Source organism: Xyrauchen texanus, chromosome 39, assembly GCF_025860055.1.
Source record: "Xyrauchen texanus isolate HMW12.3.18 chromosome 39, RBS_HiC_50CHRs, whole genome shotgun sequence".
Lineage (NCBI taxonomy): Eukaryota > Metazoa > Chordata > Actinopteri > Cypriniformes > Catostomidae > Xyrauchen > Xyrauchen texanus.
Genome location: NC_068314.1, coordinates 27,882,890 through 27,896,483, shown reverse-complemented (window position 1 = coordinate 27,896,483; position 13,594 = coordinate 27,882,890). Strand labels below are relative to the sequence as shown.

Genomic DNA, 13,594 nt, shown 5'->3' with positions numbered 1-13,594 from the left:
TATGGTTAGGCTAAAGTTAATCCTCTGCGGTAGACAAATGCACCGGCACATTTGCTGGATTTTTTCACATAGCGGCAAAATATGAATATGCCTACAGAGCGCGCGCTATTGACATCAACTCGATAAAACTCATCAGATTCATGTACATGTCGTCTTGCGACCGTGTGAGGAATAATAATAACATAATAGTAATACTCCTGGAGAAAATTACCACTCCAGTCACTCTCCGTTTTAGAGTCTGACAGCAGCTGTCAATTAATCCGTCAATACGGGTCCCCCCCCTCAGCCCAGCCCTCGTTTCGTCCCCTCTATCCCCGCTGGTGTCTGCCCACTTTTCCAGCATTTTTCAAATATTGCTAGTGGGTGGAGTCAGACTCTGAGCAGGGGTTTAGTTACCCTTTAAAGAACCCTTACTTCTGAAGAGTTCTGCGTCTTCGTTCCATCCTTTAACTGTGTCACACTGGTGCCAAAAGCCGGGTTTGAACCAGCCGAAGTACGTCCAATGGAGCCCTCCCGGTTGGCCGATTGGGGACCGGGCGCGCGATATTCCGACCCGGCCCTGCTCCACACTCCCTCGACGTCAGAATTCCCTGCCAGTAGCCAATTCCGGCACGCGTCTCGGAGCAGCTGAGAGCAAGTGTCGGAGGTCGCAGCCGGGGCTCTTTCCTGGGCAAGGAGGCTCCGGATCGCGTGCCGGTCCTCTGCGCCCGCAGGAGTTCGAAGAAGCGCCGGTCCTGGTCTTGGCGCAGCTCTATCAGGGATTGCTGGTGCGTCTGATGCATGCTGGCAAGGGGCTGGAGGATTTCGGCCAACTGGGAGGGCTCCATGGGGCGTACTTCGGCTGGTTCAAACCCTTACTTCTCTTCAGAAGTAAGGGTTCTTTAATAGTCACAGCAATATCCTACAAACTTTACGTTCCCATGAACAGAATAAAACTTCACTGCATAACATAAATCTCTTAATATGGTTTGTCTTATGCCAAAACTAGATTGGCGCGTTGTTCTCTCTCCCTCGTCTGGAGGTTCTGTGCCCGTTTTATGCCGCTCTCCCCATGCTCACTGAAATTAGAGACAGGTGTTAAACATAATTTAGCTCAGGTGCAAGCACCCTTACCGCTTTCTCCCTCAGACGGGCGCTTGACCACGCCCCCACTGCAACACATCCAAAATAATTATAATATTCTGTTTATTTAGCTTTTATTTGTATTTCAGCTGTAACACTTCCTCGGTCACCTGCCTCAAACTTGGCTCTCCGATCCTCTGGCTGCTCCTCGTCCCTCCGATCCGTCAGCTCCACCAGGGACCTCCTTCCCTATGGTCCTCAGTCCCACCGGCTCCGCCACAGTCTTCCTATCCCCCAGCTCCACCTTGGTCCTCCCTGCCATCGGATCCACCCTGGCCCTTCGAGTCTTCAGCTACCCTCTGTGTTCCAATTCCAAGGTGTTGCCTTTCAAGTCTCTCATAGCCCCACCTTCCACTGCTCTGACCCTCAAGCCTCTCAGGGCCCCACCTTCCATTGACTCTGCCCTGGTCCCCATATCCCACGCCCTGTCTCACCCCTCCCCCCAGCTCCTTACAGAACTTTCGAACTATGTCATGGTTTGTGTTTTGTTCATGTTTTGGGGCATCGGGAGCCACCCCAGTGGGGGGATATGTAATGTTTAATCTGTGTGTTCATGTATTTCATGTATTTTATTTTGAAAAGTTTAGTTCCTGTTTGAATCTTCATTGGTTCATTGTTTGATTATCTTGTTTAGAGTTCTGTTTGGTCATTGGTTTATTGGTTGATTATCTTGTTTATTGTTCTGTTTGTTCAATTATTGTATGTCTTTGGGACGTTGGTCATGTCATGCTATGCCAAGTTTATGTTATGTCAAGTTCATGTTTATGTTTCATTCACGTGTGTAGTTGTGGTTTTCATGTTTATTTATAAATTGCATTTGGGTTCGTTCTTCTTCGTCTTCGTCATTGCCAGCGCTAGCAGCAACATTACAGTAATGGGTTATGAATGATTAGGTGCGATCCTGTTATTACCTTAAATGAATGTTAGTGATAAATACAGTTTCTGTAAGCACTGAGTGATCATGATGTCATGCTGAAAACTACAAGCTGCAGCTATTTGACATCATGGTGTTTCGATTAGCATAAACCTGACAGACATAATAAGACTGCATCTGTTCACTTTGATGAGGTGAAATTCCTCTTATGAGGATCATCAGTTCTTTCTTGCGAGATTTCCTATAAATCTTAATACATCTGAAGAGATTTAGTGCTAAAACAAGACACAATCGTTAGTTTTTAGTATGGTATCTTTATTTAATATAGTATTATACATTTTCATATATATCATAAATTAATTATAAAAAAAACAGAAACTCAAATTACAAACTGACATCAAAGGTCTACTTTGCAGCATGACATTTATACGTCATGCAAATATGCATATAAATATGACCCACAAAATGTTAATAGTTTAAATAAATTAATCCCAAATAAACAATCAAGTAGCAAATTTGTTTAGTTGAGTCTGTGCTTTAGAATTATAATGCATATCTAGCTTATTTAGTTTGGCTCTTGGTCTATTATCAATTGTGTTGAAAACTTTCTAGCCATTCAAATAATGAGTCCAGCTCTCCAATGGCCTTCACTGTTCCTGCTGTTTGATCAAGCTGAAAGAGAGACACAAAATTAATAGAACTTTTATTTCACGTAACAGTTGGTTATAACAAGGCTTAGATGGTTGGAGCAATTTTTCATATGTCCTGCAGTTATTGTGTGAGAAAGTCTTGTGAGTACTACACAAAAATGTGAGTACTACAACATTGGTAACTGAAAGTCTTATCAGATAAGGAAAAATACTGTATTTAATATGCCTATTTATCTTGTTAGTGAATAATGTCTCTTACCTTGTTGTACATGGTTTGAATGTCTGCAAGTTTTAGCGTGGCATCTTCACTGCACTCACAGTGTGCATCCGCATGCTTTTTAATATAAAGAAACAATGTCATGGTTAGTTTAATCTGCTTAAAGTGTTATTTTTTTATTCTTTCTGTATTCCTGAGCTTACAGATGCCCTGCTATAAAGTGCTATCATTTTAAATCCTACTTAAACGTAAGCTGTAATATCATATTGTACATACGCAGACTCGCAGGTCCTTGGCGATACCGAGGAAGGAGTTGGCTAGGACGCTGGTGGTCCTGCGATGTAGGGAATGGCTGCTGATGTAGCTGATAAAAACCTTATCCATGTAGAAATGAAGCAGCTGCCTTAGGAAGCAACAGCTTTCTGCACCCTAATAATGGGGAAGAAACACAGATGATTCAGGATGCAATACATTTGAATTGTTTAGCTGATTCTACATAGGTTAGAGATGATAAAGCAACAGTAAAAAAAATAAAAAAAAAAAAAAAAATATATATATATATATATAAACTCTTCATAAATAAAATAAAACGGCCCTTTTTATGGACGTGTTATTTTAAAGATAATTTTGTAAACATTCTAATAAACTCTTCAGATATTTATTGTAAAGGGTTTAAACAATTTTTTCCATGCTTGTTCAATGAACCTGTAACAAACTCAGATCCTCAAGTTCACCCCGCCCCCTCTAGCTCTCACGCTCGCTCCCAATCACCAGAATATTAGTTTCACCTGCACGGTTCACTTCCTCTATATATACTCTGCCCTTTCTCCCCACACTTGTTGGTTATTGTTTAGTTACCCCTTCGCTTTGCCAGCTCTAGTGTTTCGCTAGCTTTCCCCTGTTTCAACAACTCTCGTGTTTGTCTTTGTTATATTCTGATCTCCCAGCTTCGACCTTACGCTTCCCTGTATTACGCTTCTTTGGATTTGCCCATTTGTTATATACTGATTTCCCGGCTTCGACCTTACGCCCCCCTTGACTACACTTCTCTGGATTTGTCCCTTTGTACTTTTGCCTTTCTGCCATTAAAGCAGTTTTACCCCGACATTGTGACTGTCTCTTCTTGTGCGTGTTACAGAACCATAAACAATTAATGAACATGCACCTGTGGAATGGTCGTTAAGACTCTTAACAGCTTACAGACATAGGCAATTAAGGTCAGAGTTATAAAAACTTAGGACACTAAAGAGACCTTTCTACTGACTCTGAAAAACATCAAAAGATGCACAGGGTCCCTGCTCATCTGCGTGAACATGCCTTAGGCATGCTGCATGGAGACATGAGGATAGCAGATGTGGCCAGGCAATAAATTGCAATGTCCGTACTGTGAGATGCCTAAGACAGCGCTACTGGGAGACAGGAAGGACAGCTGATTGTCCTCACAATGGCAGACAACGTGTTACAACATCTGCACAGGATCAGTACATCTGAATATCACACCTGTGGGAAAGGTACATGATGGCAACAACATTTGCCCAAGTTACACCAGGAAAGCACAATCCCTCCATCAGTGCCCAGACTGTCCGCAATAGGCTGAGAGAGGCTGGACTGAGGGCTTGTATGCCTGTTGTAAGGCAGGTCCATACCAGACATCAACGGCAACAACTTCACCTATAGGCACAAACCCACCTACGCTGTACCAGACCGGACTGACAAAAAGTGCTCTTCACTGACGAGTCATGGATTTGTCTTAACAGGGGTGATGGTCGGACTCGCGTTTATAGTCGAAGGAATGAGCGTTGGAGGTGGAAGGTCCGTCATGGTTTGAGGCGGTGTGTCACAGCATCATCGGACTGAGTTTGTTGTCATTGCAGGCAGTCTCAATGCTGTGCATACAGGGAAGACATCTTCCTCCCTCATGTGGTACCCTTCCTGCAGGCTCATCCTGACATGACCCTCCAGCATGACAATGCCACCAGCCATACTGCTCGATCTGTGCATGTGTAACGGGAGCCAGCTGGTAGATAGCTGTGCAGTGTGTAAACCTCACTCTCCTGACCTCAAGAGGTGCACTAGCGACTGACGCTAAAGGCTGTAGCCTTTAGCCTCCTTGTTAGAGCACCCGCCTCCCACGCCGGAGACCTAGGTTGGAGTCCCGTATGGAGCGGGTAGAACAAGAGCGTCACACATGATTTCCTGTAAGTTAGGTATGTTCTGCCATCTCAATCCCATTGAGCATGTCTAGGACCTGTTGGATTGGAGGGTGAGGGCTATAGGGCCATTCCCCTCAGAAATGTCTGGGAACTTGCAAGTGCCTTGGTGAAAGAGTGGGGTAACATCTTACAGCAAGAACTGACAAATCTGGTGCAGTCCATGAGGAGGAGATGCACTGCAGTACTTAATGTACTGACTGTTACTTTTGTCTGTGAAACTTGTTCAGTTTATTTATTAGTTGTTGAATCTTTTTATTTTCATACAAATATTTACACATGTGAAGTTTGCTGATATATATATATATATACATTGTACATATACTGATCTTCTGGTGTAGTGTAAATCTTACCTGTAAACTGTTCAGCACTTCTTTTCTTAGTAACCGGATACCCTTGTGGTTATCTCCAGACATCTGTTACAACACAAGATTTAATCTGATTGGATTACCGTCATAATCACTGCATATGTCACCTCAACCCACAAGACTCAAGACCAGAAAAATGGAAGCCAGTCTAAAACTTGAAACTCTTTGTTGTGTTTGATGCTCCTTTCAAGTGAATGTTCTGGCCTGTATTTGCTAAGGACATTGTGAGAAAATGATTCATCAGCATGGAAAAGGAAAAACAGCGGCATGTTATCCTCTAATCCAAAATACGACAAAGCATGTCTTGAAAGATTAACAACACACATTAACTCATTAGGACAGTCCTAGTTATTACCTGGTGATGTCCAATGCAAGTTTCCTATGATGTACATCTCTGCATGATGATCACAGTTGCTTTTATAGTGGGACAGCAGGGGAATTTCGACAGGTATTCCTTGATTTTTCTTCTACCTCCCATTACGGTAAGAGGAAGTTCTATTGCATGTCTTGCAGGCAAGATGATCAATTCCTAACAATGGGAACATGCTTTAAAGGATGCAGGACTTCTGATCAACAAATTAATGACCTACATTATGTAAAAATACCTGGGTTGGCCCTTTTGAAGTAATTTTAAACAGTTTGTTATGACTGTATTAATTAAAGGAACACTTAAATACAATACAAATTCTGTCATCATTTACTCACTTTTATGTCATTCCAAACCCATATGACTTTTTTCTGTGGAACACAAACGGAGAAGTTTTGAATTATGTTCAGTACATACTGCTCTTTGCCATATAATACTTTCAAGGTAAAAAAATAATATTATAAAAGTGTCTTAAAAGTAGTCCATATGACCCATGCACTATTCCAAGTCTTCTGAAGCCATACAATAGATTTTGGGTGAGATATTCACTAAAGATCTGCTCTCAAACATCATGTGCTTGCCCACATTCAAACATGGCATGTAAAGACACATCACGGCAGGTTTGATGTCAATAATATTTATTAAATTTGTTCTTTTCTCTTTTTCCTGTAAAATGCAATTTGACAGCCGAGGGAAAGAATTTAAGCTAATCGCTTCTTTAATGTCGGTCTGTTCATCATATAAAGCTATAATATGGCTTGAAACATTTTGGAATATAGCTTACATGAGTTGCAAGGACTTTTTTTTATCCATTTTATACTTTGAGAACCCCTGGTCACCATGGACTTTTATGTATGGAAAAGAGCAGTGTGAACATTTTGCTAAACATCTTCTTTTGTGTTCCATTGAAAACATAAAATCATATGGGCTTGGAGCAAAATTGTGACATAATCTTTATTGTTTTGGGTAAACTATTACTTAATGAATTATTTATTTTTGTTTTTATTTTGTTGATCTAATTTGGAATTCATTTAATGCAGAAAATGAGCACTCTCAAGAAGGCCTACATGTAATTGATAATTGGTATTAACCACAATATTGAGAAAGAAAGACTGTACACTACTTTTGCACATCATTTGTTTTTTCTTTATTTAGCAGATATCTCTGAAAACTTATTGTACACTTGTCACAGGGACAGTCCCTGTAGGGCAGTCATGCGTTAAGAGCATTGGTCCAGTGATAACTTTCCAATTCTTATCACCTTCTGGAGTCTGAATCTAGGAAGACCTGGTTTACCAGCCCAAAGCTTTAACCACCTCTTTACTACCACTTCTACATGTATTCATTCATTCAGACAGGTTGGATTTTTTCAATTGGTAAATGTTTTTCATCTTTCAATGCAACTCACATGTGTGAGTTCCTCTAATTACCAAAATTACTGTCATATTTGACTATTACCTAATTTGTATACAGTTGTGAATATGGCTGCAACCAATTATTGTTTAACTAATAATCGATTAATCTAACGATTATTAGAACAATTATTTGACTATTCAACGATTATTGCAATGGTTAATCATTAGCTCTTAACCGATTATTCAGCTTGTGCCCTGACTTAAATGTTTGAATTAAACGTGCTTACAACAAAGAGGAAAAAATTCTCTTTCAAAAATCCTCTAAATGACATTCACTGAATTAAAGTAAAAAATATACTTTTTAATAAGTTTAATTCAGTAAAATAATTAAGTTTTTGTCTTGTTTTCATTTAAAATTGTCTAAAATCCTTCAAACAAGATTCAGTTAATTGAGAAGCAACATATAAGTTATTTAGACTTGTTATAATTGAATGTATCTTAAATATACAGTAAGTGTATTTTGTATATAAGTGTATTTTTTACTTCGAGTGCAGTAAAGACAAAATATACTTATATTCAAGATGTATTCTCTAAAAGCAAGTATAAATATCTTATATGTTGCTTCTCGGTGAATGCATCTTTTGTTTAAAGAATTTTTAAATATTTTTATTTTTTATATTATATTCACCATTCTCAAATAACAGTTTTTACTTCTGCAGTATAGCTGCTAAAGAAAATATATGTAGTTTTACATATTTTTATTGGAAAACAAGCCAAAACAAATCAAAAACATATTTTGTTACCGCTTATAATGGGGCGAAGACTACCCTCTCTCACCTTTCTGTTCACTTCAATCCATATTTAACTCACAAAAAACAAACTCTCTCATATTAATAAAGCTGCGTATTGGCAATTTTCTTCACAATATGAATTGCACAGTGACATATATTATGATTCAATAAGTCGCAAGCCATCACGTTATAATCTAGCTGCATTAAGTGTGCACGCTCGAGTGATGACTGTCCCAGTGACAGAGTGTGCATCAGCCGGGTGCAATTTCAATCTCTCCCCCTTAGATCGGGACATATAATTCCCTCATACTTTGTGATCTACATCACCTGAAGCTGTTTGGAATGTTTAGAGTGCGTCTGGACTGTGATCTGTGTAATTGTTCCTCTCCTCAGTCAGGCGTGAGCAGCAGTGCTGCTCTCGCACGTCATCGCAGTTTAATGTGACTATTCAACAACAAAACATTTTATTGACAGTTTTTTATTTTCTGCGTTGTTGATAACGTCGACTAATCGTTTCAGCCCTAATTGTGAACAGGCCAACTATTTTCTACAAGACACTAAGGACTTGGATATTGTGTTATGTGACACAATGAGTTTCACTGGGAATTTCTTTATCAATGGAACATTGCATGGCTTTTGAAAATGCATACCAATATACCAAAGAATACTTTGCTTAGCTTCATTTCTGCTACTAGCGGCGTTGTGAGAAAAAGAATGTCAGCCCTCCATGACTCTATTTCCTGATGCTTCAGGCAGTTTCTTTTCCTTTCAGTCATTCTGAACAAAAGAACACTGCGCTAAAAAAGAAAAGACATGTTTGATTTACTTAAAATATATACAGTACATTTTTTTTATTAAATTCAGTTATCGTTAAACTTCACTAAAAATGTATGTCACACGAATTTGACCACACATTGACTAAACTTTTAAGACAAAAAACATCCCAGAAGACATGTGTTAGTTTGAATTTTATATCAAACATTTGAATTATTATTATTATTATGATTTTACCATTGCATACAAGATGTCTACATATAGTAAGTACATTTCTCTGTTTCTAGCTTTTTCCCAAACAGTTAATTGCAGCAAATTTTAATGAGCAAATGGTGGCATAGAAGTGCATTTGTTTCATTCTTGCTAATTTCCTGACAATTGATTTGTTGTGGAGACCATAAATAGCTTAATGTTTTGCCATTTGGGGCTTGACCCAGTTTATTTGAAATTTGTATATATATTTTTGCCCAGGAGTGTACATTTATGAGTAGAAGTTTGTTTGTTTGTTTTTACATTATGGTTGTTGAACCATCAAAACGTTTTTTCATTGTGGTTGCTCTGAATGATTTCTAAGCAAACCAGTCTCTAATATACTGGTAGCTGTGTGGTAAGAAAACTTCCTGCAAATAACTTTCATGAAGACAAATTTGCTCAGGAAGGAAACTAATTATGACTAATTGTTTAAAAGTTCAGTCACTATCATCTTTTAAACAAAACAAACAATACATTTGCAGTCAGTGACCAGGAACTAGAGCACTGATTATAACCGAGCACATATTATAGAGCACATTTATTATAACCGGATTTACAAATTAGCTGGTTGGTGCCCATTTACTTATAATCAGACATGATTTTAGTGATTCCCATGATTTGGGATACATATACTGAGATTTGACATTGACATTGAGTCTGTCATATACAGTAGACAGATAAGGTTTTAATTTAATTCTGATGAATTAACCGCCAGGTTTGGGAGGGTTACTTTTGTATCTCCACTACAGATTACACAATACATGCTGTAAAATGTAATTTGTAACATATTCCATTAGATTTCTCAAGGTCAATAATGTATTCTAAATACTTTGGATTACTTCTTCAGCACTGGCAGATTTTTTCACTTGTTTTGACTAGAAAAACTCCATTACAGTACAGTAAGACAAAATACACATGTTAAAAATACATTCTCTGAAAACATAAATATCTTCTGCAGTGTTGTTTCTAAAACAAGATAAATCAAATTGATTTGTTTTAAGGATTTTTAGATATTTTTACAGGAAAACAATACAAATATTATTATCAAGAATATGATAATATCAAAGGTATAACTAAAAAAAAATGGCTAGAAATAGCATTTTAGCTTAGCGTGAAGCTGACAATTTGCACAAGGTTTATTTCAATTTCTTCTGCTCCAAACTTACTTCAAACGTACTTCTCTGTCTGCTCGTATGAATGTAACACATCATAAGAAAGTGTTTCACCGCTGTTCAAATGCACTTTGGATCACATCATTTATATTTATAAATGTTTTCATCTGAAAGGACTAATATTAAATTAAACAAATTACAATAAAATGCAAAGTAATCTCTTCAGTAATCAAAATACTTTTTGAATGTAACTGTATTATAAATACCAATGATTTAAATTGTAACTGTAGTGGAATACAGTTATTTATATTTTGTATTTTAAATACGTAATCCTGTTACATGTATTTTGTTACTCCCCAAATTGCCCACCGCACACGTCATGGGGATTAAATATTTGGGGGCTGTGTCTCCTGCTTTAATAAAACTAAAATGAATCCCACATACACCAAGTAATTATCTTTACGTAGTGTATTTCATCCAGCAAATGTGTCCAAGTATTTAAGGAGATGTTTCAAATTCACTGGTCAAACTTTTCAAGAGACTGTAAGTCTATCCCCCACAGCCTCGTTGTCATTAATGGAGTGCTACATCTGGGGGCTATAAAATGAAAATGTGAGGACAGAAACTAATAATAAAAGTGATATTGTTCAGATATTTAAAAAATAATTGAAAAGATCAATAATATTGCATATTTTGTCCCACTGAAATGCTCATTCTACATTACAGCATTGATATTGAGTTGGATGCAGATGTAAATTTACTCGTATCAACAACAGTAAGGATATCTATAAAAACTAAACCAGTTATTTTTTCTTACACTCAAACAAAAATATTTTAGCCTATTAATTATACAACCTGTATAACTGAAAACCAACTGATATACACCAAGTCTAGATAAACATTTTAATGCAAAAAGGAACTTGATGATAGATTTGATTATTATGAGTGATAAACACCCCCCATTTGTAACCTAATGCCTCCCTCTCTACTAATTTGCTCTCAGTGTATGTCTTGTGGCTATGTTTCGGACTAGCTCCATTGGTTGGGGGGTCATCTCCACTGATTTCATCGTGTTCAGCTCAAGGTTGATTTGACCGCACCAGACAGCCAGCTGTTTTGTTTGTATGCAGACTCGTCACTGTTGCGGATGAAACCATTGACTGTGGTGTTATCTGCAAACTTCAGGAGCTTGTCAGAGAGGTCCTTTGCAGTGCAGTCATTTGTGTACAGGGGAGAAGAGTAGTGGAGAGAGAATGCATCCCTGAGGAGCACCAGTGCTAATGTTGAGGGTCCCAGATATGAGTTTCCCCAGGCTCATTATCTGCTGCACATCTGTCAGAAAGCTGCTGATCCACTGACAGATTGTGGTTGGCACATAGAGCTGGGTCAGTTTGGCTGAGAGAAGATCAGGTATGATGGTATTGAAATGACTTCATGACCACAGACTTGAGAGCGACATGTCTGTAGTCATTAAGTCCTGTGTTTTAGTTTTTTGGGGGGTATTGGGGTGATGGTGGAGTGTTTGAAGCAGCAGGGAACTTCACACTGCTCCAGTGATCTATTGAAGTGCCAGTTGGTCAGTGCAGACTTTCAGACAGGCAGGCGAGACACCGTCTGAGACTGAAGTTTCATGGTCTTTTGCACACATCCTCATCAATGACTATAAGTACAGGTTGAGAAGTGGGGGATTCCTGGAGGTGTTGGTGTGTGAAGTGAAGATCAGAGGGTGGTAGTTGTGAGAGACTGGGCTTTTCAAACCTGCAGTAAAACACATACAGTTCATCAGCCATTTGTTGATTTTCTACAGAGCTAGGGGGAGGTGTCTTATACTTGGTGATGCTTTTCAGGCCTTTCCACACAGATGCAGTATCGTTGGCTGAAAACTGTTTTTTTTTTCTTCAGCTTTACAGTGTAGCTCCTTTTAGCTACTCTGATTTCTTTAGTCAGTGTGTTTCTGGCCTGGTGGCACAATATTTTACCTCCACCTCGGTAAGCATCCTCTTTGGCATAATGAAGCTCTAAACCATGGTTTATCATTATTGAATGATAAACTTGTCCAAGTAGGGATGCATATATTCTCACAGAAACTGATATATCACAATATCTGTGAGCTCGTCCAAGTCTGTGGCTGCTGCTTCAAAGACACTCCAATCAGTTCAGTCAAAGAAGTGCTAAACTGAGAACTTTCCTGACCCATGACTTGTAAAAATAAATACATCTTTTATAATATTTTTTCCCCTTTATTTCTTAATCTTATTTATGAATACATTTTGGTTGGTTTATACATATTGTTTTCTTTTTTTAATTATTTTTTTTTTCCTTCACGTGTGCTTGTCTTTATGATTCAGTGATTGGATTCATACGTTGTTTGATCTTATTGAACATTTATATAGAAAACAATTCCAGTTTTAGCACCATTTGTGGACTTTTTAGATGGTCCCTTACCACACCTTCCACAGTATTGACACGTTTTACCAAATGTGTGGACTTTTCAGACAGTCCCTTACCCACTGTAGGCACATTTTCCAACTTGTATCAATGTTAAATTAGCGATCTGGAACAATTTATCGCTATCTGACCAGCTTAAATACGGGACAAATCGCTTCCCATAATGATTTGATACTGGATGCATCATTTTATCTTTAAATACGGGATGATATTGTATTTTACGGGACAGGTGGCAATCCTAAAATTGTATTAAACCAGGAACATTACTTTAAGATACGACATAGTGAGCTCGTCATGTAGCGACGTTCCATTGGTGATGAAGTCAGTCACAGTCGAACAGCCGCTCAGTCACCATCGGCCAGAGGTCACAAACTCAACGTGGCAAATATACCCTCCTTTCATGTTTTCAGAGATCTTTTATACTGAATACCAACCTCCACGGCTCTATAGGAGAGGGCTGGTGGACTAGCATGTTACGACAGTAAATCACAGTTTGCGGATACCAAACAAATGAATGGGGAGAGCCGTAAACCGACGCCTACCTGACGCAAAATTGTCTGTAACTTCTCTTATTAAACAGCAATTTTATCGTAGTAAACTCCACACATAGGTCACTCCAAAATGATTGTTTAGTGTAAAACATGTTGAAGATTAGTCAACAGGCTGCCAATACATTAAGTGATGAGCTTTTGTACCCCCCAAAAGGAGTATATCTGGCATCCTGAAGCATCTCTTACATTAACATCCATTAAAAAAGAATGACCTCTTGTGTCCTTGCAAGTGTAGCAACTGAGGTAAAGTTGTTTTTATATCGAACGTTGGTTAAAGACATGTGTAGCTTTATCCAGATGCAACTTAATATTGTCAAACAAGTTGAATAGAAATATATGGTACAAAAAACAAACATTTAATCATTATCCCTACCCCTAGCATATGTAATGATGTTATAACAATGTAATGTAACTGAAATTGCATTTAACTTATAATAGAAATAGATGAATGTCAGACCTCCTATAGCACATGTATACTGTGAAATCATTAAGGCTTCTCAACA

At 38.3% G+C, this 13,594-nt stretch overlaps 1 protein-coding gene across 1 annotated transcript; it reads right to left on the bottom strand.

The window, feature by feature from the left end:
• Positions 1–2,533: 2,533 nt before the first annotated feature.
• Positions 2,534–5,489, bottom strand: LOC127632598 (interleukin-20-like). Its single transcript, XM_052111277.1, has 4 exons — positions 5,427–5,489; positions 3,140–3,292; positions 2,906–2,980; positions 2,534–2,668 (listed from the first exon to the last, which is right to left on the bottom strand). Exons 1-4 carry the CDS (start codon positions 5,487–5,489, stop codon positions 2,585–2,587), a joined length of 375 nt encoding a protein of 124 aa, XP_051967237.1. The 3' UTR covers positions 2,534–2,584.
• Between the last annotated feature and the right edge of the window lie 8,105 nt (positions 5,490–13,594).